The sequence below is a fragment of the Eimeria acervulina genome, genomic scaffold, assembly GCF_000499425.1.
Source record: "Eimeria acervulina Houghton genomic scaffold, Eah_scaff8, whole genome shotgun sequence".
Lineage (NCBI taxonomy): Eukaryota > Apicomplexa > Conoidasida > Eucoccidiorida > Eimeriidae > Eimeria > Eimeria acervulina.
This window is the reverse complement of record NW_013549594.1, coordinates 118,849-145,815: the sequence shown is the minus strand read 5'-3', so window position 1 is coordinate 145,815 and position 26,967 is coordinate 118,849. Positions and strand designations below refer to the sequence as shown.

The window sequence follows — 26,967 nt, the reverse complement described above, 5'->3', positions numbered from 1 at the left end:
ATGAAGAGCGAAGCCCCCTTCTCAGCAGCATCTGACAGCCCTCGACCTGCTGAGCTAGGAGATGCAGCTTGGGGGCCCCCAGGGGGGGCAGGGGGGCCCCTCACAAGCTATCCGTTGTCTTTATCTGCTGCATCATCTTCTGTTTGTGCGTTGCTTCCCCTTGTATCTCTCCCTCCTCAGCCTTCAGACTCAGACGGTTTGCTGCTGCAACACTTTAGCTGCTATACCCTCCTAGCGCGTACGAGGGCCCTGGGGCCCCTAACAAGCGAAGCAGAAGCAGTGCTGCTGGAGGGAGCAGCAAGGCTGCTGCGATCCCATCGCAGGAGGCTTAGCAGCATTCAGTGTACAGACACCCGACGGGTCAGAGGGAGGCCCCCAGCACATGCTGCTGCTGGAGGAGAGGAGCAGGAAGGGCCCCAGCAAGACACAGCAGGGTCTCCTTCTTTATATGCTGCTCCATACAGTCTTTCTTCTTCTTTGCTGCTGCAGCAGCAACTGTCAGGCCGCGGTGGTGCTGCTGCTGCTGCTGCTACTCTAGCTGCTGCAGGTGCTGCAGCAGCTGTTGAGGGCTCTGCTGCAGCAGCTCCAACCGCTGCTTGTGAGGGGCGCACATGCCCCTGCAGCAGCTCCGCTGTCTCCTCCACATTGGGTTTAGGGGGGGTATTGCTGCTAGAAGAGACACACTTGTGCTTCTGTTTGTCTCGTCTCCTAGTATGCAGTGTTGCTGCTGCCTCTCTAAGCAGCAGCCCCTCCTGCCCGCTGCGAACCTTGGAGCGCCTGGCTTTCCGCGGTGCTGCTTCAGGGCAGCAGCAGCAACTGCAGCAGCAGCAGCAGCAGCGACGGAGGCAGCAGCAGCAGGCCGGAGGGCCCCTGCGAAGGCCCCCCCGGCTGCTAGAAGGCGTTGACGGGGACTTGGGGGGCCCCCCTGTTGAGGGCCTCTGGCTGAACTTCTCCTTCAATCCAGCTGCAGAGAATTGGGCAGACAGCAGCGCTGCTGCTTCATCCATGCAGCAGCAGCAGCAGCAGCTGGTGCTGCAGCAGGAACAGCAGCAGCACGACACACGTGAAGGTACACAGGGCACACTTCAACTTGGAGACTCCGTCGAGCTGCAGAGATTGCTGCGGCTGTTTGGGGGGAGACAGCAGCAGCTGCGCAGCCTCTGGCAGCGCGCTAGGGGCCCCCAGCACCAGGCAGCAGCAACAGCAGCAGCAGCAACGGCAGCAGCAGCTGCAGAGGCCCCCGCAAGAGGGGGCATCAACTCGCAGCAAGCGTCCCCGACTGCAGCTGCCGCAGCTGCAGCAGCAGCAGCTGCCGCAGCTGCCGCTGCTGCTGCTGCTGCAGCTGCCGCAGCAGATCCAGCAACCCCAGCAGCAGCAGCGGCGGCAGCAGCAGCAGCGCCAGTAGTTACAGCACCGGCAGTAACAGCTCCAGCAGCAGCAACTCCAGCAGCAGCAACTCCCGTTGCAGCAGCGGCGCCTCCAGCAGCAGCAGCAGCAGCTCCAGCAGCGGCTTCAGCAGCAGCAGCAGATAGTACTGCTGCAGGTACATCACAAGAAGCTGTAGAGGACCCAATAGCTCTTTCCCTTGAGTGGCTGTCTCCTCAGCCTTTGTTAATAAGTGCTGCTGCTGATGCCGCTGCTGCTGAGCATAGCAGCGTGGGCGAGCCCCCTGGTGAGGGGTCGGGCGGAGGTGGTGCTGCCCCTTCAGCAGCAGCAGCAGCAGCAGCAGCAGCAGCAGCAGCAGCAGCAGGTCCAGTGTTAGAGGACTGCTTGGCGCTGTCTGCAGGGGGTGCTGCTGCTGCTGCTGCTGTCCCTGGGGGTTGTGAACTACCACGTGCTCTGCAGTCTCTGCGTGCTCGTCTACAGTCTCTTGTCTCAGCAGCAGCATCGTTTGGGTGTTATAAGGGTGGGGTTGCTGGAGAGCAGCGCAGCAGAACAGCAGCAGCAGACGCAGCTGCTGCTGCAGCTGCTGCTGACTCATGCATGCAAGCAGCAGAAACCTTGGGGGCCCCCTACGGAGGCCTGAGCGCTCTGTTGGGGGAGCAGAGACAGCAGCAACAGGTAGAAGAGGTAGGAGAGGAAGGAGACCTGCTGCAGCAGCAGCACACAGGAGAACTGCTGCTAGACAGTGTGGGGCTGCTGCAGCACGGAGAAGCCAAGGCCTCGCTGTGGGCGTGGCTGCTGCTGCAGCAAGGGGAGGTGAAGCCGCAGCTGCTGCTGCAGCTGCTGCATGCAGCTAGGGCGCGCCTGCTCTCAGTGCTGCCCCCAGCCTTTGGAGGACCCTCGCAGACACCAACAGCTGCAGCAGCAGCAGCAGCAGCCGGAGGCGACAATGAAGAGCTCTGCTTTTCAAGCAGCAGCTCTAGGGGTACCGCACCTCACAAGGAAAGGGGGTCGCTGCTGCGGCTGCTGCTGCAGCAGGCGCAGCAGCAGATACGAAGGGATCGCATGCAGAGACAGGTAGATGGAGACACGTGGAGTATGCAGCAGAACCCCCAAGAGAGCCTGCAGCAGCAAATGCTGCTGAGAGGAGACACACAACAGGCATGGGAGGCTGTAGGCCTCGCCCTTGACTGTCTCCTCCTGCATGCGCTGCACGGCAGTAGTCTCTGCTGTCTCTTGGAGTTTATTCTGCTGCTGCAGCAGACAGCTGATAACCTGCAATGCAGCAAACTGTCTCCTCCCTGCCCCCCTGCTGCTACATTCTCCTCTACCAATGCACAAAGCCACAGCAGCAGCAGCAGCAGCAGCAGCAGCAGCTGGGAACCTCAGTATGAGTTTCCCTCTCTGGATGCTTTGGAGTTGCTGTCTCTGCAGCGACGATGTTATTTCGGTGGTTGTTTAGACTCTCCTAAAAAGCAATATATTGTGCGGGGAGGGGGGGGCCCCCTGGGGTCTCAGGGGGGCCCCCTCCGGGTTCTTTCGAATGGGTTAGGAGGAACAGGGGCCTCCATCTCGCAGCTGCTGCTGCTGCTGCCAGAAGCAGCAAATATTAGCGGCCCTGGAGATAGTGCAGCAGCAGCTGAAGAGACAGAAGGGGCCCCAGACAACATTGAGAGCGGTGCATGCGTGCTGCTGGAGTTCTTGTATGGAAATGAACGCCTCATTCGCCTTCGTAGAGAAAGCGCCTGCAGCAGCAGCAGGAGCAGCAGCAGCAGCAGCTTTGAGGCGCCTGGCAGCAGCAACAGCAGCAGCAGCAGCAGCATTGGTGAGGATGCAGATGCTCTAGTATTGTACATTGAAGTCTCTTCTACTGCGTTAGCCGTGTGGGTGCGGGGGCCCGCAGGGGCCCCCCAAAGACCCTGGGGGGCCCCTGAAGGAGATGAAGGAGAGAAGACAGCAGCAAAAGCAATGGTTGGTGTCTTTGAATTGCACGGAGAGCGCAGCCTCACGCTGGAGCTGCTGATTGACAGGGGAGTTTCGCAGGCAGCAGGTTTGGGGGAGGCAGCAGCAACAGCAGCAGCAGCAGCAGCAGCAGGTGCAGCAGGTGCAGCAGCAGCAGCAGCAGCAAAAGACCAGCTGCTAGAGAGGATGCAGCAGCCGCAAGAAGTGTTGGTTCTGTTTATCAACGGCAAGAGGCTTTGCTGTCTCCCTCTCCCCGGTCTTGCTGTGGGGCCCCCTGCGCTGCAGCTGCGACCGAAGCAGCTGCTGCTGCAGGCTCACCTTAAAGGCGGCGCGCTGCTGTTGTCTCCTTCTTCTCCTGCCTTCTCTCCTTCTTTTATTCATGAACTTAGGGAGAGAGCTGTTCTGTCAAATGCCCCCAAAGCCCGCCTTGCTGCTGCTGCTAGCAGCAGCAGCAGCAGAGGCAGCGGAAGCAAGTTCTCGCTGGAGCAGCTGCTGCAGCTGACGTGCGAGGCGGTTCATCGGCTGTGTTTGAGAGGGGAAGCAGAGGGTCTACTGCAGCGCAGCAGCAGCAGCAGCAGCAGCAGCAGCTCCAATGCAAACAAACAAAAGATGGGGGCCCTCGCAGCCCTTTGCGGGCCGCTCTCGGGGCCCCACAAGGTAGTAGCTTCAGGGGACTTGGCTGCTGTTGAGGCTGCTCTCCAGGTCTTAGAGCACCAGCAACGACTCTGGCAGCAACAGCAGCAGCAGCAGCAGCAGCAGCCGAACGCAGTTGTTGCGCCGGTCCGACGTTCTATCTCTTCTTCACCGTCTTCTGGGGACTGCAGCAGCAGCAGCAGCAGCAGCAGTGGTGGTGTGTGTTGTCTCAGCAGGGCGGGTGGCGTTGGGGTGTCTAGGGAGCGTTGGTTGGTAGAGAGAAAGCGATGTGTTGCAGAGCAGCAAAGATGGCTGCTGCGAGCGGAGTGTATGTACAGCGTTTTGTGTTTGCTGCGCCTGCTGCTGAGCCCCCAGCACCCGGCCTCTCAGGGAGTAGGGGGCCTCCCGCTGCTGGGGCGTCTCTCTCGCCGTTTTATGAATTGTTGGTTGTTTTATTTTGGTGTGTCTCCTCCTGCTTCTGGCATTTGCTGCTGCAGCGCATGCATGCAGCAGCAAAAGGGAGGCCCTGCGCTGCAGCTAGCTGCTGCTCTCTTCGACTCGCAAGGGGCTGCATGGATGCTTAAGAGAGCATGTGCTGCTATCTTCACTTCTGCTGCTGCTGCCAACGTACGCGTGCTGCTAGACAAGGCCCATCCTCTCGCGCTGCAGCAGTTGCTTCTCGCCCTCAGCAGCAAACCAAGGCAGCAGGAAGCCCCCTTCGTTCAGGCGTTGCTACAAGTCTTACAAAACCCCACAGCAGGCAGCATCATAGTTAGTAGGCTTCTGCATGAAACAAAGAATGCGCACACGCAGAAGGGGCCCCAGGGGCCTCCGGGGGCCCTGGGGGGCCCCCCAGGGGCCCCCCATGGTGCTGCAGCAGAACAGCAAATCGGGTATCCTGCACAGCGCGAGCTGCTGCCAGGATGTCAGTTCCAGCTGGAGGAGGCCCCTAGGGGCCCCCCTGAGCTGCTTGCTGGTGCTGCCGCTGCTGCTCCTGCTGCTGCTGGGCAGGAGCAGCAGCAGCTTTGGGGGGGGGCCCCAACCCTTGAGGCCCTCAGCGGGGGCCCCTGTCGCCTCCGCCTCGTAGGGGCTGCTGAAGTTGCAATTGGCAGCACAGACAGCAGCGCATGGGGTGACGCATGCAGGGCAGCAGGTCGCAGGACTGTGCCTGCAACACCCTCTAGCCTGCAGCAGCAGCAGCAGCAGCAACAGCAGCAGCAGCAGCAGCAGAAACGGCAGGCTGCTTCCATTGCTCTTCAGGATGCATGTGCTAGGCTCGCCTCCCATCACTACAGTGGCTTCTGGTCTCTGCTTGCCTGTCTCCTTGATGCTACAGAGAAGCAGTTAAGGGAGGCCCTCAACAGCCCCCAGGTGTCTCCACTTGCTGCAGGAGATCGCTGCAGCACAGCGCGTTGCTGCAGCAGAAGTGGAGGTGCTGCTGCAGCTACTGCAGCTGCTGCACCTGCGCATGAAGGAGCAGTTAAATGCGGCGCGTGGTCTGCATGCAGCAGCAGGGGCCCCTGCCGGGGGACCCCCCCTCAGCTGCATGCGTCTCCTGGCTTAACTTTAGGGGCGTTGTGTAACCCGAGACTTGTGGGGCTGCCAACGGGAGCAGCAGTAGGAGGCGAAGCGTATGCATGCGCGGAGCTGCAGCAGCTGCTGCAGCTGCTGCAGCGTCCTGCTCTGTGGGTTCCTCTGCAGCACCGCATGCAGCAGCTTCATGAAGCGTTTCGCCGAGGGGGAGGGGACCTCTGGTCAGCAGCAGTGGGGCCCCAGGCAGCAGCTCGGGGGGAAGGTGTTGCTTCAGCAGCAGGTGGCGCTGCCGGCGACAGCAGCAGCAGCAGCAGCAGTGATGCAGCAGGTCGCGTTGCTGCGCAGCTGACTCGGCATGCAGCAGAGTTGTGGCTTGCGCATCTCTTCAGGTTCCTGCGGCGTGCGGGGGCTGCACGGGGCCCCAAGAGCAGCGAACGGCAGCGCAGAAGCAGCAGCAGCAGCAGCAGGCGCTGCAGCGACGCTGCTGCTGCAGCGGGGGCTGAGAGAGAAGCCCCTGCTGCATGGGCTGGCGGTCCTTCACTTCAGTATCTTTCTGTAGATGCAGCAGCGTCTCCTTTCAGCAGCAGCAGAGCCTCTGCTGCTGCAATGCAGTTGCGTGGGGGCCCCCAGCTCCGGCGGGGGAAGGGTGGGGGGGCCCCCGGGTTGTCATTTGGAGGCCCTTTGCTGCTTTGGGAGCAGCCAGGAGGGACATCTGCTGCTGCTGCTTGTCAATATTTAGAGAAGTTATTTGCTGCTTCTCTGCGAACAGCTAACTGTCTCCTCAGCCTCATGCTAGATGCCTTTCAACTAGGGGGCCCCAGTGCAGTATTTCATTTGGTGGGTGAGCCAGGGAGGGGACAAACAGCAGCAGCAGCAGCAGCAGCAGCAACTGCTGGTGCTGCTGCTGCTGCTGCTGCAGATGGATTGCAACTAGGAGGGAACTGCGGTGCATGTACAGTGCAGGCGCAGCAGCTGAGGGGCCCCCTTGGGCTTCCCCCGCCAGCACTGCTGCATGGCTCTGCTTACCTTGGTGGAGGAGTGCTGCCGCTGCTGAGTTTCTTAACTCCTTTGCTGCAGCTATTGGCCTCTACTGTGCAGGACAACGAGGGCCCCCAAAGCAGCAACAGCAGCAGCAGCAGCAGCAGTGTGGTGGTGCTCGAGGCGGAGGTTGCTGAAGTAGTGGTTGCTGCGTTAGGGTTTGTGCTGCGCTTGTGGCCGAGTGTGCTGCAGCTGTCTCTTCGCAGTTTGCTGCTGCTGCGGCAGTTGAATTCTTGCGTCTCTGAGGAGCCGCAGCAGGGGCTGCTGCATCCGTTGGTGCAGCAGCTGCTGGGGCTTGTTGCTGCTGCAGGCAGCGTGCTGCAACAGCTTATTAGCAGCAACTTCCCCTCCCTGCTAGCCAGTGTTGATCTGTCGCATGCAGTGTCTGCGGAGACACCCGAGGGACAGGCTCTGCATGCGGTCTCGCGTGCTGTCTCCTCGCTGCCTCCTGTGCTGCTGTGGGGTGCGCAGTATATGGCTGCTGCTGAAAGCCACCCGCTGCAGCAGCTGCAGCAGGCGCTGAGGCCGAGTCTCTTGCTGCTGTTGGATTATACACCGCGGACTTTGCTGCTGCAGCGTGCTGCGCTCATCGGTCTTCCTGCTGCTGTAGAGGACTTCCTGGCAGCTACCCAGCAGCCCCACAGCAGCAGCTTCAAGCTTACAAGCTTAAAAGAGCAGCAGCAGCAGCAACAGCAACAGCTTCTGCTGCTGCATCCTCACGAAGAAGCGCACCAGTCAGGCAGCCTTCGACTCCACTGCCGCGAGATATCTGCTGCAGCACTGGGGGCCCAAGGCGGTGCAGCAGGGAACAACAAAGAGGGGCCCACAGCAGCAGCACTTTCTGCTGCTGCTGATCGTGATGCTGCTGCTGCTGATTCTCAAGAGGAACGAGCAACAAATAGAAAAGCCCTAGGCTCCTTCCCTCTGGGCGTCAGCCACCGTCTGGCTCCCTTCACCGGCTGGCCCTCCGACCCCGCTGTTGCTGCTGCCACAGAAGCAGCAGCAGCAGCAGCAGCAGCAGAAGGAGCAGCAGGGAGAGGAGTTGGAGGTTTGAGAAGCAACTGCTGCCCCTCGCTGCTGCGGCTGCTGCAGGGAGAGTGCGGGGACCCGAAGCTAGCTGCGCGTTTTGCTGGCTTCCATCCGCGTGTTGCTGCAGTGCAGCGGGCGATATTTGCTGCTGTGCTGCATTTGTTAGGTTATGAAGAAGACACTGGAGAGGGGGGCCAAACAGCAGCAACAGCAGCAACAGCTGCTGCTGCTGCAGCAGAGCAGCAGATCTGTCTTGCTGCTTCTGTATCCAAACGAGCGGTGATTCAGCTGCTTGCTGCTTGGCAGCGAAGGCGAGCAGAGAAGGGGGCAGCAGCAGCGAAGGAGACAGCTGCAGCAGCAGAGACAGAATGCTGCAGCAGCCCCACACCCCTCGCTCTCTCTGAATCCGAGGAGTCGTGCGTGGGCGACGCGTCCAGCGGCAGCAGTTGGCCAGCGAGCCCCGCTCACCCCGAACAGCAGCAGCAGCAGCAGCAACAACAGCAGCAGCAGCAGCAGATGCTGCCTCCGAGTCGAGCAGAGGAGGCGCGCGAGATAGTAAACCGCTGCTTCTGGCTGCTGACCTGCTGCCCTCGGGGGCTAGCAACCCCTGAGGGCCGTGCATTGATATCTCGTCGCTGGGGGAGACACCTGAACAGCAGCCACCCTGTGGGGCCCCACACTCGAGAGACAGCGGGGGCTTCATCGATGCTGCGCAGTGTCTCCGCTCCCTGCATCGCGGGGGGACAGAGGAGAGGCTGGGGCTCAGCTGGGGGTCTCTCAGGTACCGGTGGCGCACGCCTGCAGCAGCACCACCACCACCAGCACCCTCAGCAGCAGCAGCAGCAGCAGCAGAAGGGTATGTGGGGGTCTGGTTCGCGTGTGGGGCCGAGTGCTTGCAGCGACACGCAGCCGGCGGCACCTCTCCGCCAATCTCGTGATCGATGCGAGGAGACAGTTAGCAGCAGCAGGGGCCCCTTGTTGCTGCACAAAAGAGACAGCAACTCAGCAGGGGGCCCCCCTGGCAGCATCAGCTTCGCTCGCAGTGTACAGATGCTGAAGCGCTTCCTTCGCAGTGGGCGCCGCCGCAGCAGGCGCAGCGCTTCGCAGCCCTGGGGCACCTTATCGCGTACAGCAGCAGCTGCTGCTGCTGCAGCAACACAAGAAGCTGCTGCTGCAGCTGCTGCTTCGGGTGCAGGAGGCGAAGGCTCAGGAACGGCCGCCTCCGCCCATGCTGCTGCTGCTGCAGCAGCAGCAGCACGCAGGAGCCGCAGAGCAAACCCTCAAGCGTGGGGTGTCCTCACGCTGCGGAGTGCTGCAGCACGTTCACGGTGGATGCAGCTGGGGCGGCGTCGAGGAGGAGGGTATGGGTTGGGGTCTGCTTGGCGCAGCAGCAGCAGCAGCAGCAGCAGCGGCTCGGGGGGCGTCACTGCTAGCAGCTTGCAGTGCTTTGTAGAGTTTCTCTTAAATGGGGCGGATGTACAGACAACGCGGCGTGTGCTGCTGGTGGAGCAGATGTCTTCTCTTATGCGTTTAGTTGCTTTGAATAGCCTAAGGGCTCTGATGATTGCGGGGCTTTGCTGCAGCGGGGAGACACCTGCCGCTGCTGCCGCTTGTCTCCTCGACAGCGAGGCTGCTGCTGCTGCCCCCCACAGCAGCTCCCACGAAGGCCTACTTCCTTTTGCTGCTGCCCCACACCGTGTGCTGCCAGACACTTCAGCAGATGATGCGTACACCGCAAGAAGTGCTGCTGGCTTCTGCGGCACACGTGAAGGCTTACTAGCAACTGTGGACTCCACAGCAGCACCACTGCAGCAGCAGCAGCAACAGCATCAGCAGCAGCAGCAGCAGGTGGTTCGGAGCAGCAAGAGGTTTGATACAGCCCCACCTCCTGCATGCGCTCGTAGGTTGGTGTCAGGTGGGGGGGGCCCCTCTGCTCCTCTCCCTTATGGACGGGCTTGCTGTCTCCTTGCGGAGACAGTTTGTTGCTTCGACGGTGTGCTGCAGGTGCAGCAGCGGGGGCTTGACTCAGAAGGCAGCGAGAGCAGCTGCCGCGAAGTTAGCTGCACAACAGCAAGCTCAGAGGGTGGCTGCGCGCTGCAGCAGCTAGAAGGGGGAGGGGGGCGCCAGGGAACGGGGTTGCCGCTGTTGCTGCAGCTGCTGCTGCCCTCACCAGCAGCTGCAGCAGCATCAGCAGCAGCATCTGCTGCTGCTGCTGATGGGCGCACCCGAGGGGTTGCTGTACGAACCCCTTTAAGCACACCTCCCAGCGGTACTGCTAAACGATATGCAGGGGTTTTGCTGCTGCGGCTGCTGCACTCAGTGGGGGTCTCCTTGCTTGGAGTGTCTTCCGCCTTCGCAGCTATACAGACAGAACCAACTGGTAAGGGGGGTGAGGGACGCCGCAGCAGCAGCAGCCGCAGCCGCAGCAGCAACAGCCACAGCAGCAGCAGCAGCAGCAGCAGCAGCGCGCAGCAGCCCTTCTGGAAATCGCAGCCCCTCGCAGAAACGCTGGATGCCTCTCTGGGTGAAATCGTGCGGTAAGCAAAAGCATAAAAAAATAAACAAATAAAAAATAAAATGAAAAGTCAAGAAACGGAGGAAGCAATAAAACAGCAAACTAGTTATTCAAGTGTCTGCTGAAGGACAGATGGCTCGCCGCCGAAGCAGCTGCTGCCCTTCACCTCGAGACCTCACACGCAGAATGCGCAGTCTCCACAGCAGCAGCAGCAGCAGCAGCAGCAGCAGCAGCAGCAGCAGAAGTAGCAGCAGAAGCAGCAGAGAGAGCATGTGTTTCGTTTGTGCATGCTGTCCTGTGGTTTATGTTTAGCTGTTTCCAGCAGTTGCTGCTTCCGTTATTGTTGCTGTTGCTGCTGCTGCTGCTGTTTATCGCAGGACGGCCTTCTGCTTGCACGTGCAGCAACACATGAACGATATGTTTTGCTTGACGTTCCCCTACAGCCCTGGGGTTATGCAGCTGCTCCCCTCAGATTGCTGCTGGATGGAGGCGGAGCTGCAGCTGCTGGCGCTGCACTTATGCCTGGGCAAGGAGCCCTTCGGTAGCGGCAGCAGCAGCAGCGGCGGCGGCTGCTACAGCGGCAGCGCTGTCTTGCTGCTGCAGCATCTCCTCACCCTCGCCCTCCCGGTCCCTCTTCGTCTCCTCCATGCTGCAGACAACAGACAAAGAGGCGTCTCCTTAGAGACAGTGCAGTCAAGAGACCCTCAAGAAGATGCAGCAGCAGCAGCAGGAGCAGGGCGAAACAACACTTATACCAGAGGATCTTCCTTTGACGCTGTTGCAGCTGTTGCTACTTCTGCCGCCACACGCCCAGCAGCAGCAGCAGCAGCAGGAACAGCGACAGCAGCAGCAGCACCAGCACCAGCAGCACCAGCAGGAGGAACAGGAGGATTAGCAGCAGGAGAGAGGGAAGGTCTTGCTTTTAAACGCCTCACAAGTTTGTTTTCTTCTTTAGATTGTTTGAGTTCTTCACCGTCTCCTCGTGCGGTGTATCTGCCTTTAGGGGCAGCAGTGACGGGCGCAGCACTGCGGTGTATAGACAGCAGACGATGGAGCTCAGATGATATGAGCTTAGTTCAAGAGGGATTTCACTTAAAAGAGAAGATCTGTATGGGGGGTTGGGTAGTGCTGCTGTACGTACAGCGCAGACACACCGCTCCTGCATTCACACCCCCCTTAAAGACATTTTACTCTTTTCTCTCTTCTGCTGCAGCAGCAAATGGAAAGGCAACAACACGAAGAAAAATACAGAGAGACCCAGCAGCTCCTCTTACCCTCTTTGTCTCAGGTTCTATACACACGCAATCACTCCCCTCTTGATTTATCGTCTTCTTATCTTTTCTCACTCTCTTCTCTTCTTCTTTCTTACTATTCTTTTGCTTTTTTTCCTGTCTCACTCTCTTCTATTTTCTCCCTCTTTCTTTCTTTCTTTATTTCTTTCTCTCCTTATTTCTTTATTTCTCTCTCTCTCTTTCTTTATTTCTTTATTTCTTTCCTTCACTTTCCCCCCCTCTTTTCTCCTTTTTTTTTCTTTATTTCGCCCTTTCTCCCTCTTCCTTCTTTCTTGCTTTCTTTTTTTATTTCTCTTTCTCTCTATATGTCTCATATTTCTTGTCTGTCTCCTTTTCGTTTGTCTTCTCTGTCGCCTTCTGCGCCTCCTTTTCGTCTCTCCTCCATCTCCTGTCTTTCATGCATCTCTGTCTCCGTCTCTGTCTTCTCTTCCACTTTGCTTACCCTCTTTCTTCTGCCGCTAGCTAGATGCTGCTGCACTTCCTTTGGCTTTATTACCTGCGCTGCTTCTATCGCTGCTGCAGCTGTTGTTGCTGCTTCTGTTGCTGCTGTTGCTGGTGTTGTTACTGCTGGTGGGTAGAATGCATGCGTGAGATATTATATTATTATTGTTTTGTTTATGTTATTGCCTTATTGTGCTGTTGATGTTTTATTTTTGTTACTTTCGTTGAATATTTTCAGGTGCAGCTGCAGGGGAGGCAGACGGGCGCGAGGATGCCATAGGGGAAGTACGCTTGCAGCTCCAAGTGGAGGGAGAAGACTTGTGGGGTCGTTCCTTTAATGCTTTCTCCTCCAGCAGCAGCAGCAGCAGAAGCAGCATAGAGAGCAACTCATGCTTGAGGCCCCCGTCTTCCTTGTTGCAACGGGAAGGGTTTGTTTTAGAAACATCTGTTCAGCTCTCTGACTCTCTATGGGCTCACCTTTGGGTTGCAAAGGGCCTCCTTGTGTATGAGGCCCCCCCCACAAGTGGAGAGGGATCGGCGGGGGCAGCGAGAGACGATTCCCGATCCCAGATCCCGGGCAGGGTGGAGCGTAGTAGCTCCACAGGTGGGGGGGTTTCAAGAGAAGAGGTGGATGGGGGGGCCCTCAAGTTGCCTTCGACGAATTTGGGGGGCCCCGGGGGCCCCCAGGGTTTGCTGCTGCGAGGAGAGGACCCTTTCTCTTCTTTCCCGTGGGGTGTCTCCTGGGGTCTTGAGGAGAAGGGGAGGCAGACACTCCGTCGAGAGTACGAAGGCGCGCGGCTGCGGCTGCAGCAGAGTGCATGGAGAGCATTTCAAGCAGCGTTATGGTTTGTGTTGACGGGGTCAGAGGAGGAGGCTGCTGAGGAGCGGGAGCGACGGTCATTTGCTGCTGCTGCTGCTTCCCAGCAGCTGCAGCAGCAGCAGCAGCAGCAGCATGAAAGGGCCTCTCGAAAAACCCTTGATGGGCCTCCTTCTCCTCCTCCGACTCCCTCCTTGGGGCTGCAGCGCAGCATGCAGAGGACAGCAGTGGCTGTGGATTCTCTTCGTCTATGCCTTCACGTCGTTCAGCTTCTAGCTGAGCTGCAGACACACACACTGCGAGATCTCCGGCGCAGCAGCAGCTTGGGGTTGCGAGGGGGTGCTGCAGCAGATACATTTCCTCTGTGGTCGCGCAGCTCAACGGGGTTAGGAAGGGGAGAAGGCGAGGAGAAGAAGGAAAATGATGGAGGCGAGGCAGCATTTGCAGCAGAAGCTGCCTTAGTTAGCAGGGCAACGAGTGAAGGCAGCAGCTTTGGAGACAGAGGGTCCTTAGGGGCAGAGGAGGAAGCCGCGTGGGGGGCATCTGCTGCAGGGGTGTTACCTGAGAAGCTGCTTATTACGGAGCGCCTTATTGATAGAACTTTCATTTTGCTGCTGGGCTGTGTGCGCGCCTCTTCTGGAGCTGCGCTGCTTCTATTGAAAACCCTTTTACTCAACTTCAAGGGGCTGCCTGTACACCTGGAGGCTGTCCTTCGCACTCTGCCTGTGAAGACACGTCTTTATGAATTGATGACGGAGTGCGTGAGGCGCCTCGGGCCTCCAGCAGCAGCAGAAGCAGCAGGTGCAGCAGCAGCAGCAGGTGGGGGTGTTTCACTGCTGGGGGCGCCTGGGCCCATGTGGGGCGGGGGCGGCCAGCGGCTGTTCTCAAGAGAGAGTTCAGCAGACACCTCAGGGTGTCGTCTGCTGCCTCCTTTGCAGGCGGTTAGCTTAGGTAGTTTGCTGCACTCTGCAGGCCCTCTGCTGCAGCTGCACCAGGAACCCCCAGAGGCTGTTGCTGTGGGGGGGCCCCTGGAAGGGCCCCTGTCAGCAGCTCCTGCTGCTGCTGCTGGCCGCGAGTTGCCTTTACGAACGGAAGGGGAGGAGACAGTCACTGCGTCTGGGGATGGGGCTGTACTACCCGTGCAGCAGCAAGAGACGGCTGTTGGGTCCCCGTGGCCTGCTGCTGCTGGTGCTGGTGGTGGTGCTGCTGCTGCAGGGGGTCCTTCACCTATGGAAATAGTTTCTGGAGGTGTAGAAGAATCAGGAAGCCGTGTCTCTTCGCATGCAGGGGGTGGAGGCTCGTTTGTTGAGGGAGACGGAGGAGAGTTGTTTGCTGCTTTACCTCAGTCTGAGGTGTTTTTATGCGGAGTCCCTTCTGATGAATTTCAAGCTGAAGTGCACGGAAGAACATTGCATGTACTGCGAGCAAGAGAGTTAGGGGGTGTTGCTATATGTCGAGCCCCTCTAACCTTCCCTGCTTTGCAGGTAGAGCCTGGAGAGGCAGCAGATGTTATAGGGTTTAGGGTTTGGTCAGAAGGGAGGTTTGGAGTAACCGTAGCCCCAGCAGATTGCGTGCTGTCTGCAGCACAAGACATCTTTGAACGTAATGATGTTGTTGGCTTCCGTACTAGCAGCTGTCCCCCTTTCTGGGGAGATGTCTTTGCTACAACTGTCTCTTATCAACCGGGTGATTATTTAAGTGTGCGGTTTTCTGTAGATGAACAACCTAACGGCCAGAGATGTCTGCATACTGAATTGCATGTCTCTGGGGAGAGCATCGGCTCTGTATTGGAGGTCTTTTATGATCAGCACTCCCAAATTGAACAAAGAAGGCGCATGAATCTTGTCTTCGTGCTGCAGGATCCACTCACTCTTGTGTATGGGGGCCCTGACTTCACGCTGCAGTATACAGATCCAGACGCTCTACCCTCGAGCTCGCAGCAGGGCCTCTTAGCAGGTGCAGCGGGAGGTGCTGGTGGGGCTGCTGGTGTCTCTGCTGCTGCGCATGCAGCAGCAGCACCGCAAGCTCTTGCTCTTGCAGCGAGGCCTCCACTTTCGCAACAAACGCTGCGGTCTCTTCGTCTCCATCCTCTTGTTATTCAAAGCCTTCGTCTCTATCAGGCGGTGCTGCAGGCACCGGAGAAGCCGCTGTTGCTGCGGGGGGAGCGCCGCAGCGCGCTGCAGCAGCTGGCCCTCGCGATTGATCACTGCACCGGGTGTCTAGGGAGTGTATTTGAAAGTCTCTGCTGCAGCAGCAGCAACAACAGCCAAGACCTCCAAGAACCGACAGGCGAGGAAGCCCCACAACGCCTATTCGGGAGAGGAGACAGTTTGCAGCTTCCACTCAACAGGGGGCTACGCGACAGACGCTCTACCTTTGGCAGAGAATCCAGCGGAGAGCTGCAGCAGCAGATGCTGCAGCAGCAGCAGCAGCCCGGCGGGGAAGATTTGAAGGGGGTTTGCGAGCCGCCGAGGAGACAAACGAGCACAGGGCTGAGGCCCTGTCCTCACCCGCAGCAGCAGCGTGCAGCAAGAGCGAAGCAGGAGATGCTGCAGGCTTGCAGGCGGGGTGTTGCTGCTTTAGGAGTTCTTTGCTGCGACTGCTCAGGCAGAGGAGAGCTGCAAGATGTACTGGAGAGAGCAGAGAGACAAAGACCCCCAGGCACCATCGACCCAGACGGCATCCATCCTTCAGCTGCTAGCGGCCCCTCGAGAGGTGGGGGGCCTCCCAGCCACGGGAACGGCAGCTGCTGCTGCAGCGGCAGTTGCAGGAGAAGCAGCAGCAGCGGCAGCTGCAACTGCAGCTGCAATACAGCAGAGGCGGAGGCCCTGGGTCTTCCTTGGCTTGTAAGCACCTCGTGCCTCCATCTATCAGCCGTCGCAGGGTTGAGAGCAGAGGAGTGCGAGGCCTTAACAATAGCTGTTTGCGAGCTGCTAACGTCTCCTGTTGTTCAAGGGACTCTGCATCAAATAGCAGCTGCAGGGCACGTGGTGGCACCCTCAGCAGAGTGGGCGGAGCTGCAGGCCTTGGCGTTGACGCTGGGCAGCAAAGCGGTGGTGGCTCTGTGTTTGCTGCTGCGGGCCCTGCTGCAGCAGCAGCAGCTAGAAGGGGACCCCCGGCTTAGCGAACGAGCAAAAAAGTGTCTCCTTAAGGTCTTCCTATTCATGGAACAATTCTGTCTCCTCACATCAGGCCTTGCAAGCCATCAGATTGACCCCTTCGGGGCGGAGGAAGCACCTGATTGCTTCCCCTCTGCATGCACAAGCACAGCAGCCCCAGCTCAACTGCCTCTGTTAGGCCCGCAGCAGCGCAGTGCACGTTCTGCCAGCGTGCCGGACTTGCGTCTCCCTGCAGCAGCTCCTTCCACGCCGTCTGCTGCTGCTGCAGCAACAGCAGCAGCTGGAGGAGGGGCCCCGGCTGGAGGTTCGGGGGCAGTCCCCTCAGCTGCAGCGCCGCACGAGGTGTCGTTGCCAGGGGCCCCTGCTGGTCGTGGGTTTGCTGCTGCTGCTGCAGCGGAGGCGACAGAAGGGGAGGGACAGCTGAAGCTAGCAAGGATTGCGCGTCTTTGTGGGGTGCCAGAGTGCGTGCTGCAGTGTGAGGAAATAGAGCCTCTGGCTGTCTCTGGGGAGGCGGTGCTGGCAGCAGGAGAGACAGCGAAGGTTTGGAGTTGGGTGTACAGACTGAACGAGGCCTACAATGACGCGCTGCATGCAGCTGTAGCTGCGGCAGCAGAGACAGTAACGGGGCCGCTCGCAGCTGTAGAGAAGGAAATCGAAGGAGACATCGGAGACGACGGAGACAGGTCGGAGGGTGCCGAGAAGAGGAGACAGTTGCTTCTTGTCCAGAAGCTCATTGGCAGGGGTTGGGACTGTGCTGCTGCGAGTTTGCTGCTGCTTAAGCCGCGACAAGAGGGGGGATACATTCACTTTAAAGGCCCTGTAGATGTGCGTGTCTTCAACTATGAAGGGGCCTGCTCGCTTTGGTCTAGCCGCATGCTGCATCGTCTCTTAGAGCCTCCTTTGCGGTGGGCTCTGCGCCGTGATGCCCTTCACCTTGTCTGTACTATCGTTGCTCTCTGCCCTGACTTGCTGCTCGATCGTCTCTACAAGTGAGGCCCCCAACAAACAAGAACACAAAAAGCATGCAATGTGCTGCTGAACAATGCACACAGGGACTCTTCGCAGCGAATGCATACACGGCAATACACAGCCACGTATCTCGCGTTACTCCGGTGCCATCAATGAACATGGTACTGGGGTCGCAGGCGCACAAACGCGAACGCAGCAGCAGCAGCAGCAATTGTTGCTGCTGCTGCTGTTGCGGCATGGCTTTAGACGGAAGCAGAGGCTTCAGGGGTTCTCTCGGGGTTGCCGTGTGTTTGTAGTGTGTGGTGTGGGGTGTATTGCATGCATGCACGGTGTGCGTGTGGGGTTGGTATATTTGTTGTTGTTTCCGTTGTTGTGTATTGCTGCATGCAGAGGGATAAGGGATCCTGTGGGGTCTCGCAGTGGGAGCGACTTGAAGAAGAGTATGCCTCGTCCTGGGGCGGTGAATCTGGTGCGCCTTCTACGAATCTGCGCTTACTTCATTAGCCGGGAGAGTGATGATGGGGTGCCGGACTACCAGCAGCCGTTTCGCCCGCACTTAGAGTCGGCGCCTTCTATGAAGCTGCTGCAGGAGTTAGAGAGCCACAGCATTAAGGCATGCCCTCTCTTTGGTTGGCAGCGGCTCTTCTATAGAGCTGTCTCCACCTGGAAAGAAGAAGAATGCAAAGAAAGGCTCCAGAGGCTGCTGCAGACAGAGCTGCTATACCACTTGATGGGATCTGTGGGGCAGGTTATAGGTAACGCTGGGAGACGTAAGAAAACCCCCAAGTACTGCGCTTTAGCGCCTTCGGTGTACGTAGGGCATTGGCTAATGGACAGCTTTATTAGACATCCTCTGTGTCCTGGAAGGCTCAGAGAAGCACTTGTTTTTCCTCTTTCTTATTCTTCTCTCTTCGGTCTCCTCATTAATGGAGTCAACCTTCCCCTTAAGCTGGGTCTTGATGCTGCGCGTATGACGCACTGGATGCTGTCAAGATATACAACAGATACTGATGCTTCTTCTTCTGCTGCCGCTGCTCTCGCTGCTCCTTCTCGGGGATCGGCTGCATGCGCAGACTCCTACACCTCTTCCAGTTGCATGCAGGTGCAGCAGCGGGGCCGAAAGGCATTTGCTGGGTCTTTCGGTGGCGATGTTTATATTGTTGCAGATGGGTGTAAGCTTGCTGGGGGCGGGCGCAACTTTTTAGGATATTTATTGAGTTATTTTGAGTGTCTTGGGTTCCTTAGTGCCTCTGTCTTTGATAATATGGAAAAGGTAAATAACTGGAGGCCCGCAAGTCTCGACTGCTTCTGTGCTGCGGACCTTAATAGAATCCATGTTCGTTACCGCATCAATTGCAGCCTTTTGACGCATTACCTGGTGAATGCATGCGTCTCTATTATGAAGGCAGACCGCTGGGGATGTGTCCTATGGGTGCAGTTCAACAACGCTCGCCTCCTTACTGATCTTGCGCAGTACCTTCTCGTTGCTGAGGGTGTAGCGAAGGCTTCCTGCTACACCCCGCAGCAGCAACTCGCCCCACACATCGGGGCTCCCGCTTCGCCCCACAACGCATGTGCCAGCTCCAGAAGTAGCAGCAGCAGAAGCAGAAGCAGCAGAAGCAGCAGCAGTAACAGCAGCAGCAGCACCAGCAGAAGCGTCGAGGCGCGTGTCCACGATGCTATGCCGCAGCGCCGCGACAGCAGAGATAGCGGCGGTGTGGGTCCTGAGATGCGCCGGGCTCAGGGCCCCTCTCTTGCTGAAGGAGAAGCAGCCGCTGTCGTTTTCCCTCAGCAGTTTATGCGGGATATACAGAAGAGGCTGGTAAGTGTTTCCATAGCAGAACCCGTACGGTGTACGCGCGCTATAGGGAGCATTGATTCCCCGCCGGCCTCCTGTTGGCTGCTGAACATAGAGCCATTAGAAGGCATGCATCGGCGAAAGCTGCTGCAGCACGGACAGCTGCTGCAGCCGCCAGCCGACGCAGAAAAGGAGACAGCCGCAGGGGACGCAACAGGAGAGACAGCAGCACGTGAGGGCAAAGAACATCTGCGCAAGACCCCCAGGCTTATCGTGTCTCTAGATCGCAACTTTGAACTCTTAGTTGGCGAAAGCAGCAACTCCAGCATAACTCCAGACTGGATACCTGTTGTTCCCGCAGCCACCACTACCAGCAGCAGCAACAGCAGCAGCAGCGAAGGCGACCTTATGAAGGACGAGTTGCATCTGTCTGTGGTGCGGGAGCCTTGTGAGGGACAGAGCGGGCGTGCTGAGTCTGCTGGCGTTGGGGGCCCCTTAGCTCGTCTGGAGGTCTCAAATTTGCACGGTTGCTTGAAGGGCGGTGGGGTGTATGCATGCAGCAGCGTGCCGTTGCAGTGCGGGGCTTCGTCTGCTTCTTGCAGCGTCTGTTTCGCAGTGCATGCAGCAGCTGGAGGGAGCATGGGAGAGGTGAATGCGTTCGATGAGGGTTTATTTCCTCTCTCTCGGGTCTTCTTCGGAGCCATAGACAGCAGACTGTGGAAGCAGCTGCTAGCAGGCAACTGGGACTGCAGCAGCGACGCTGCGCTGCTGCAGCTTACATCAGGAGAAGTGCTCTGCGGCTTTCAGGAGCAGTTGCCCGGACGCCACTGGGGGCTTCCTGAGGGGCCCCCGAGAGGGGAGAAGCGAAGGGGCCTCCTAGCTTCCTTGCTGGGGACCCAACGAGGGGAGAGGAGGGCCCCCCAGGCGCTGCACTCTATAGTGGGCTCGCCGGGCCTTAAGCTCGTGCTGCGTGCTGTGGGGCGCCACCTGCTCTGGTTTGCTCATGAGCAGCTTCTGGCGGCTCAGATGCTACCTCCTGGATGCACAGCGGTGGTACCTGTGCTGTTGCTGCGCGGGGAAGGGCCTGCTGCCCGCGCCTCCCCAGCTGTCTCCTCAGTATGGAGGCGTCTCCTCTTCTGTGCAACTGTGGGGCCCGCCGCTTCCAACTGCCCCATTGTCGTTCCCTTCTATGAGGCCTTTTATTCTCTCGAACCCGCACCAGCGGAGTGTCCGGCATACCTTGTTGGGGCCCCTGGAGGCGCCGCCTGCTGCAAGACCGAGGGCGTCGCCGCAACAGCAGCAGCAGCTGCTGCTGCTGCTTCTGCTGCTGCGTCCTCAGCAGCCGCTGCATCTGTTCTGGGAGATCCAAAAGGCGTTGGAGAACGCGAGAAAGAAGAGGCTGCGGGGGGCCGCCAGAATGTTGCTTCAGCTGCTGCAGCTGCAGCAGTTGCTCCCCCTGCTGCTGAGGCAGCCGCCACAGCCCAACCTTGGCGGGTCTTTTCTCTGTCTCCTAAAATACGGGGGGGTGTCAGCTTGCGGCTGCCTGTGGGGGCCCCCGCCGCATATTCCTCAGCAGTATGGAAGTGGGTACAGAGGCCGGAGGCAAGCCGCGAGCCCACAGAGGAAGGCGTTAGTGACAGCCCTAGAGAGGAAGCTGAAGCAGCAAGAGCTGCAGCAAATGCAGCAAATGCAGCAAATGCGGCAACTGCAGCAACAGGCAGCACCGACTCCTGGGGTGTGGGGCCGGCTGCTGACTCCCGCCAGCCCAACCCGAGTGTTGCTCAGGGGGAATTGCTGCAGCATGGCGCAGGGGAGGCCCCTCTGCTGCAACTGGGGGGGGGGGCCCCAGCGGGGCCCTCCCCCACGGCCACGCGGGCGGTCCTCTCTTCAGCCCCCTCGACGGGTCAGGGGGCCTCTAGGGGCCCTTCTCCGTGTATATTAAACACGCGGCAGCAGCAGGGGCTCCTTAGCAGCCAAAGCGGCGAGACGGATGAGGGCACCCGGGGGAGCGGTCCTCTTCTGGACGTGGGGTTTGTACACCCGGCGTTGCCTTTCCGGGTGCAATTTAAAGGCAATGTCGGTGGGGCTGGAGCACCAGCAGGAACAGCAGCAGGAGTAGCAACAGCAGCAATATCAGGGACGCAGATGGTGGGCATCGTGTGGGGTTTGTGTCGTTGGCTGTGGTTCTCTAACGGGCGGCTTCTGTGCCCGCTGGACTTGCCACTGGGGGAGCTGATGCGCCTGCATGCAATGGGGGCCCAACTGAACGCACGGGGGGCCCCTAAGGCATCTGCAGAAGGCTGGCGAGAGACGCATGTTACCGTTGGGGTTCCGGGGTTCTCTCTGCGAGATATGGTGGAGATTGAATTTCAACCCGCTATCCCCGCGCTGCTCTTCAAGAAAAACGATGTCTATCAGTTTGGGTTCAGCTTCGACAAGTTCTATCAGTGGCAGCAACCCCCCCGTGCTGCTCTTCAGCAGCAGCAGCAGATGCACGTGCAGCAGCAACACCAACAGCAGCACCAGCAGCAGCAGCTTCTCCAACCCCAGCAGGTGCAACATGAGCAGCAGCAGCACCAGCAAGCGCTGCAGGGGCCTACATCTGCTGCAGCGAAGGAGAGAGATACGGTGGTGTTTCCTCCTCAGCGGTTCAGAAGCACCGAGTTGGTTTCTGCATGCAGCTCTGGAGGTCCCAGAAGCCTGGGGGCCCTGGGGCCCCCCTCATCTGGTCGGCGTCTGGAAGTACACCAGGGCACAGTGTATGCACTTTTTCAAGCCGTCAAGGAGCGAAACGTGCGGTGGCTCATGACTTTCTTTGCTCAATTCCCAAACTGGCTAGAAGCTCAAGACGCAGCAGCAGCCCCCGGCAGCTGCACCTTCGCATCGCTGGAGCAGCAACTGGCAACGTGGTGCAGTAGCGGCGGCAGCAACAGCAACAGCAGTAGCAGCAACAGCAACAACAGCAGCAACGAGCAGCTGCAGCAGCACATCACCGCTCTGTACGGTGAACACGCGCAAGACACTCCTCTGAAGCTGGCGATTAGAAAAGGGTACAGCGACGTGGTACAGGTGTTGATAGAGGAGGGGGGATGCAACCCTGAGGGATATGGCAGCAGCAGCGACTGCATCACTCCGTTGATGCTTGCTGCAGAGTTGGGGCAGGATAGGCTAGTGGCTGCTTTGGTGTGTACGTACGGGGCGTGGGTGGACCGGCGCGATGCCCATGGGGACACCGCGTTGCACAAGGCGGCGGTTCGAGCTGCTGAAGCTCCGGAGACCAGCAGCGAGAGGCTCAACCCTACGGCTCGGGTGTCTCCAGGTGGCCGCTACAACACCATTAGGCTGCTGCTGTCCCTTGGAGCAGACGCCTCCCTCAAGAACAACGTAGGCATCAGCCCTCTAGTGAAGTTTGGAGGGACAAACGTAGCAGTCGGGGAGGCCTCACGTGAATGCGTTGAGGTGGGGCTTGCCTTGCTGGAGCGTGCAGCAGTAGCAGGGGAGGTGCATCAGGCGCGGCTCATATCTGCTGCTGCCTACAGCAAATGGAACACCTGGAAGGCAGCCCCAAAACCTGCCAAAGCCGCAGGCATCAGTGCATGCGCCCCTTCGATGTGGGGTTCTCTCCTTGCCAACTGCACGGTAGTGGTCGGGGGCGCAGGGGAGGCTGCTTTGGGGCTGCATGCGCTGTACATTGACGGAGAACGCCGCGACGCGCAAGGCGCCGAAGCCGACAAGGCAACGCTGGTGTCTCCTGGTGGGGGGGCAGAAGGTGCAACAGGAGGGCTGCATGGGGCCCCTTCCCACGCAGGAGGGCTGCAGCAGCAGGTCCAGCTACAGATGCAGACGGGAGGCAGGCGGCTTTCTTCGCTCAAGGGGCCCTTGGCGCCCTCTAGCAGCAGCGCAGGAGACAAAGTCTCGGATTTTGGGGAGGGAGGAATTGGTGCATGGGCAGGCAGGTCCTCTACAACGAGCCTCATCAGCAGCAACTCTGCTGCAGTGAGCCCTCCCCAGCGCGTTTCTGGAGCCTCTTCGGGTACAGCAGGAGACAGCCACGCCAGCTATGGAACGGCCCTCCCAAGCAGCGGCAGCAGCAAGAGCAGCAGCAGCAGCAGCAGTTCGACGGGTTCTGCGTTCCCGTCTTTGCTGCGGCCTTCTGATGGGCGTCTTCCGTTGCCTGGCGCGGATGCGCGGACGCTGCTGCAGAAGCTGCTTGTGTGGGGTCTGGAGTTGAAGGGGGGCGTCTCTGGCTCTCCTCGTGTTGAAGGATCCCCTGCTCCGCTGCGCGCGCCTCTGGCACCCCTCTCCCCCTCTCTCCTCAGCAGCTTAGCGGTTGCGGAGGGACTAGAGGGCGTGCAGACGGTCTTCGTCGCCATCACAGAGCGCCTGCTGCTGCTGGAGGAGCAGTCGGCAGCAGAACGCATGCAGCCGCCGCCCCAGCAGCAGCCAGCAATACCGCAGCAGCAAGGACCTGGCGCTGCGCCTTTGGGGCCCCGCATGTTCGACGGCCTTGGACACCGTGGATCGGTGGAGGAGGCGCCCCCAGTAGCCTCTGCAGGTGCTGATGCTGCTGCTGCCAGTCACAGCGGCGGGCTGCAGCGGCTCGCTTCATTGGCCGAGGCCGCAGAGAGCTCTGAAGATCTGTGCGCTTTGCTGCTGCCTCTCGACTCGATTGCATGCAGCATTGAAGGCGGCACCCGGCATGGCTGGGAAAAGAGCATGCAGCGGGTTTTGTGGAGGCGGCAAGTGATGCGAGATTTGGGCTACCAGGTGTCTTTGGGGGGCGAGGGGGGCGTCGTGTGGACTCCCGACGTGCAGCTGTTGGAGGAAGCCTCCAGCGGAGCAGGGAGCCCGCACGAGCAGCGTCAGCAGCTGCTGCAGGAGGGAACGATAACCCCTGGGGGTGGCAGTGGCGGCTGCTGGGGCCTGCTCGTGATGAAGTGTCTTGTTGACACCGAAGTGTACGTAGTGCAGGCCGTTTCAAATCGCTGGTGTTTAAAACTCGATATTTGGCTGAGGCAGCTTGCTGATTTCTTTGATGGGCCAGAGGAGGTGCGCACCGTTCACCATCCCGACAAGCACCACCGGATTGCAGCGCTCATCTGGCAGTCAGATCGAGACAGAGACGCACTCCTCCTTTCTCTCAACAACGGCAGCACCAACGCATCCGCTTCCCCCTTTGCTGGGAAAGCAAACGCTCTTGAAGAACTGGAGAGAGCCGCGGCACTGAAGGAAGAGGTCTTGGCACTTGTACGTCTTCAGACACTCTCCCCGCTTCTCTCATGCTGCACCAGGGGTTTCAGGGCCTCACGTTGATCTCTGTATGTGTGGGGCTGTGGGGCGTGTATGCACTCACGCATGCATGGGTGAAGCTTGGGGCTTGTTCGTTGATGTGTTGGGTTCTTGTGCAGATCAGAGGGGTGCTGCAAGAAGTGGAGTTGGACATTCCTTTAAAGCTGCTGCTGCAGCACGTTATTATACGGAGGCTGCGCACTCTGGACCGCTTTTATACATGCGCCAGCGAAGCGGTGCCTTCTTTGGCTCCTGTGTTCAATATTCCGAAGTTGCCGCTCAACTACTACGGCCTCCTGACGGCACAGTCGGGTTCTGCGTTCTTCCGCGGTCTTGTGGGGAAGGGAGGGGCCCCTATAAGCCCCTCTCGCCCTGCCTTGACCAGCAGCAAAATGGTGCTGCAGGTAGGCCCCTCAGACTTGCCGATTGAAATGAGCGTGTATTTGTTTTTGCGTCCGTTGCTGACAAACGAGATGGTCGAGTCGTTGTGGAGGAGCATCGTGGAGAAGTTGGGCTATTCAAGTCGCGAGCAGCCATCACTGAGGCTAGACAGGGGCCAGGCAGCTACGGCTAAGCTGCTGCAGCATACCTTGTGGTGTCAGGCTACGATGCAGCTCCTCTCTGCTACAGCAAACCCCTGCCGCCTCCGAGCCCGCGTGGGCGACAGACCCTTTCTGGTGGTGTTTAGGGGTGAGGGCGCCACGGACTTTGGGGGCCCCTTTCAAGAGTTTCTCTCGGGGGTGGCAAATGAAGTCATGGGGGCAGTTGCAGAGACACCCGATGCGTTCCTCTCCTCTTCCTTCATGCCTTGTCTGCCATGTCTGAATTCGACGCATGCAATCGGGCCCCACCAGGACTCTGTCGTGCTTCGCCCCGACCCCCGCGCGGCCTTACCGGACCCGCTAGTTTCAGCAGCGGACTTGAGACCTCCTCCGCCACCAGAAGAGTGCAGCAGCAGCAGCAGCAGCAACAGCAGCGTTGCTGTCAGCCGCCTGAGCAGCGCCCACGGCTGCACGGAGCGCGTCCACGAGGCCGCTGCACAGCAGGCCGATGCATCGTCTTGTCTGCATGCAGTTTGCCGCCCAGGCGAAGGCTCTCCAGCCCCAGCATCGCCGCACAATCGCCGCCTTCGCCACAACTTGCAAGCCGAAACTCTGTGGACCTCGGACACCATTCTGAGCGCTCTTCCGTCGCCCGCCCGCCGCGTGCTACCGCGGGGTCATGATCCCGATGGCCTGGGGCTGCCTTATAGAGATGCACTCGTGGACCCTTTCCTCGCGGAGACGGCTCGGCTGGAGAAACTGCAGGGAGCGGCATCTGCAACAAGCCGAACGGCGAGTACGCCCCGACAGGAAGAGGAGGCTGCGGCTGATGATGATCTGTACATCCTCATGTACGAGGCCCTCGGCCGCCTGATGGCGATGTGCTTGTGCATCGGCAGTGCCTTCAACGTGACCTTGAACCCCCTCCTGTGGAAAAAGCTGGTCGCAGCGCCCCTGAGCATTGAGGTCAGAGTCGCCTTTAAGAACGCTTTGTGGGCAGTGACAGCCGGGTGGGGTGAAGGGGGTTGCCTTGACGCAGCAATAGCGAAATAAGTGGATTTGTGTGTGAGGTACAATAAGGCAGTTGCAAGAATTTCTCTAAGCCGTGATTGCATCGTGATGCGGGGACTAGTCCGTGTCTGTGTGCATCTGCAGGACGTTGCGGACTCGGACTGCGTAGCGGTGGAGATGCTGCGTTCTTTGCGGCGGCTCGCTGCAGTGCCGCCTCAATTCTGGGACGAAACGATGGAGGCTTCTTTGTCAGATATGACATTCAGCGCTGAGGACACTCTGGGCAGGTCATGCGAGTTAGTGGAGGGAGGTGCGGAGGTCCCGGTCAACGCGTTCAACTTGGCGACGTTCATTCGTCTCTCTGAACGATTTCGCCTTCTCGAGGGCCAAGAAGGCATCGAGGCGGTCCTTCGAGGCATCGCCGCTGTCTTGCCGTTAGGCCGTCTGCGGCTTTTGTTCGACTGGCGGTGGGTTATTGAGCACCCAGTTTCAGTCAAGAGCTTCTGAAGCACAAGGACTAAAATTTGAAATGGTAGTTGCTGCTTTCCGCTGCACGGCGCTTAGCAGCAATCTGTGTGGCTTCACGTCGTGCAACTTCTGCTTTAGGGTGCGGGGGGGCTGTTCTGAGTGCAGGCGATTCGAGTATGGTGTCTGTGGCGACCGAGAAGTTGATGTGGTCAGGCTAAAAGATCACACGGAGTGTTCGTCAGAACGACTCAAAACGCAGCTTTTTGAAATTCTTGAGTCCTTCACCAATGAACAGATGCAGCGCTTCCTCAGGCAAGCAGCTTCTCCCCAGCATAAATTCAGAAAAACTTCAAAGCGCTAATGCTCTTGCAATCCCCCCAGTAGTTCTGTCCTTCCCTATGGTAGCGGGATTTTATCTCATTTCCACATACATCCACGCAGAAGCCGGCTGTTTTTGCCTTCCATTATGGAGTGTGGTTTCTTTTCATGTTGTTTGTCTTCCGACAAACTGTATCATATACATTCTCGAGCCTAATTTTTAATTTCTCGTTTCTGCAGATTCGTTTGCGGTCGCTCGCGTCTACCGGTTGCCAGCAGTGACTGGCGAATGACAGTGGACTACGAAACTGTTGATGTGAGTTTTTGCACGGTCTTCACGTAGTCCGATATATTTCAGTGACGACGTGTTCTTTCTGATATCCGTAGATTCCTCTATACTTTGAGGGTTTTCGAGGTATCTAGTGCTATATTTCCTTCCATTGCTGCTCTCTTGTTTTGTGCAGAGCGGCGCTGCTATAAACGACAACCGCCTCCCTACAGCCGCCACTTGCAGCTTCCGGCTGGTAATGCCGTTATATTCCTCTGTTGCAGTTATGAGGGAAAGGCTGCTGTATGCTATTAACAACTGCACTGCCATCGACCTCGACGCGGTCGTCGTGCACGAGCAAATGCAGTTGATGTATGATGACTGATTCAACCCGTTGCATGCGCCTCAGTGCCTGTTCGCTGGTGGTGCAAAGCCTAAACCTTCTGGGCCATCAGTTGTCCTGAAGATTTTTTGGCTAAGGGGACTTTGCATTTCACTTTTAACCTGAAAAATCTAAGTTTTGGCTGCACAGTTCTGGCCTG

The 26,967-nt window shown here is 58.8% G+C and overlaps 1 protein-coding gene across 1 annotated transcript; it reads left to right on the top strand.

Annotated features, from left to right (window-relative positions):
- EAH_00002550 (HECT-domain (ubiquitin-transferase) containing protein, putative) lies at window positions 1–26,810 on the top strand (the record flags this gene model as incomplete). The annotated part of the gene is made up of 9 exons (XM_013394397.1): window positions 1–10,115; window positions 10,471–11,201; window positions 12,065–16,751; window positions 17,122–23,776; window positions 23,938–25,326; window positions 25,516–25,838; window positions 26,005–26,115; window positions 26,398–26,473; window positions 26,622–26,810. The coding sequence occupies 9 exons, from the start codon at window positions 1–3 to the stop codon at window positions 26,808–26,810; spliced, it is 24,276 nt and encodes an 8,091-aa protein (XP_013249851.1).
- Window positions 26,811–26,967: the final 157 nt, after the last annotated feature.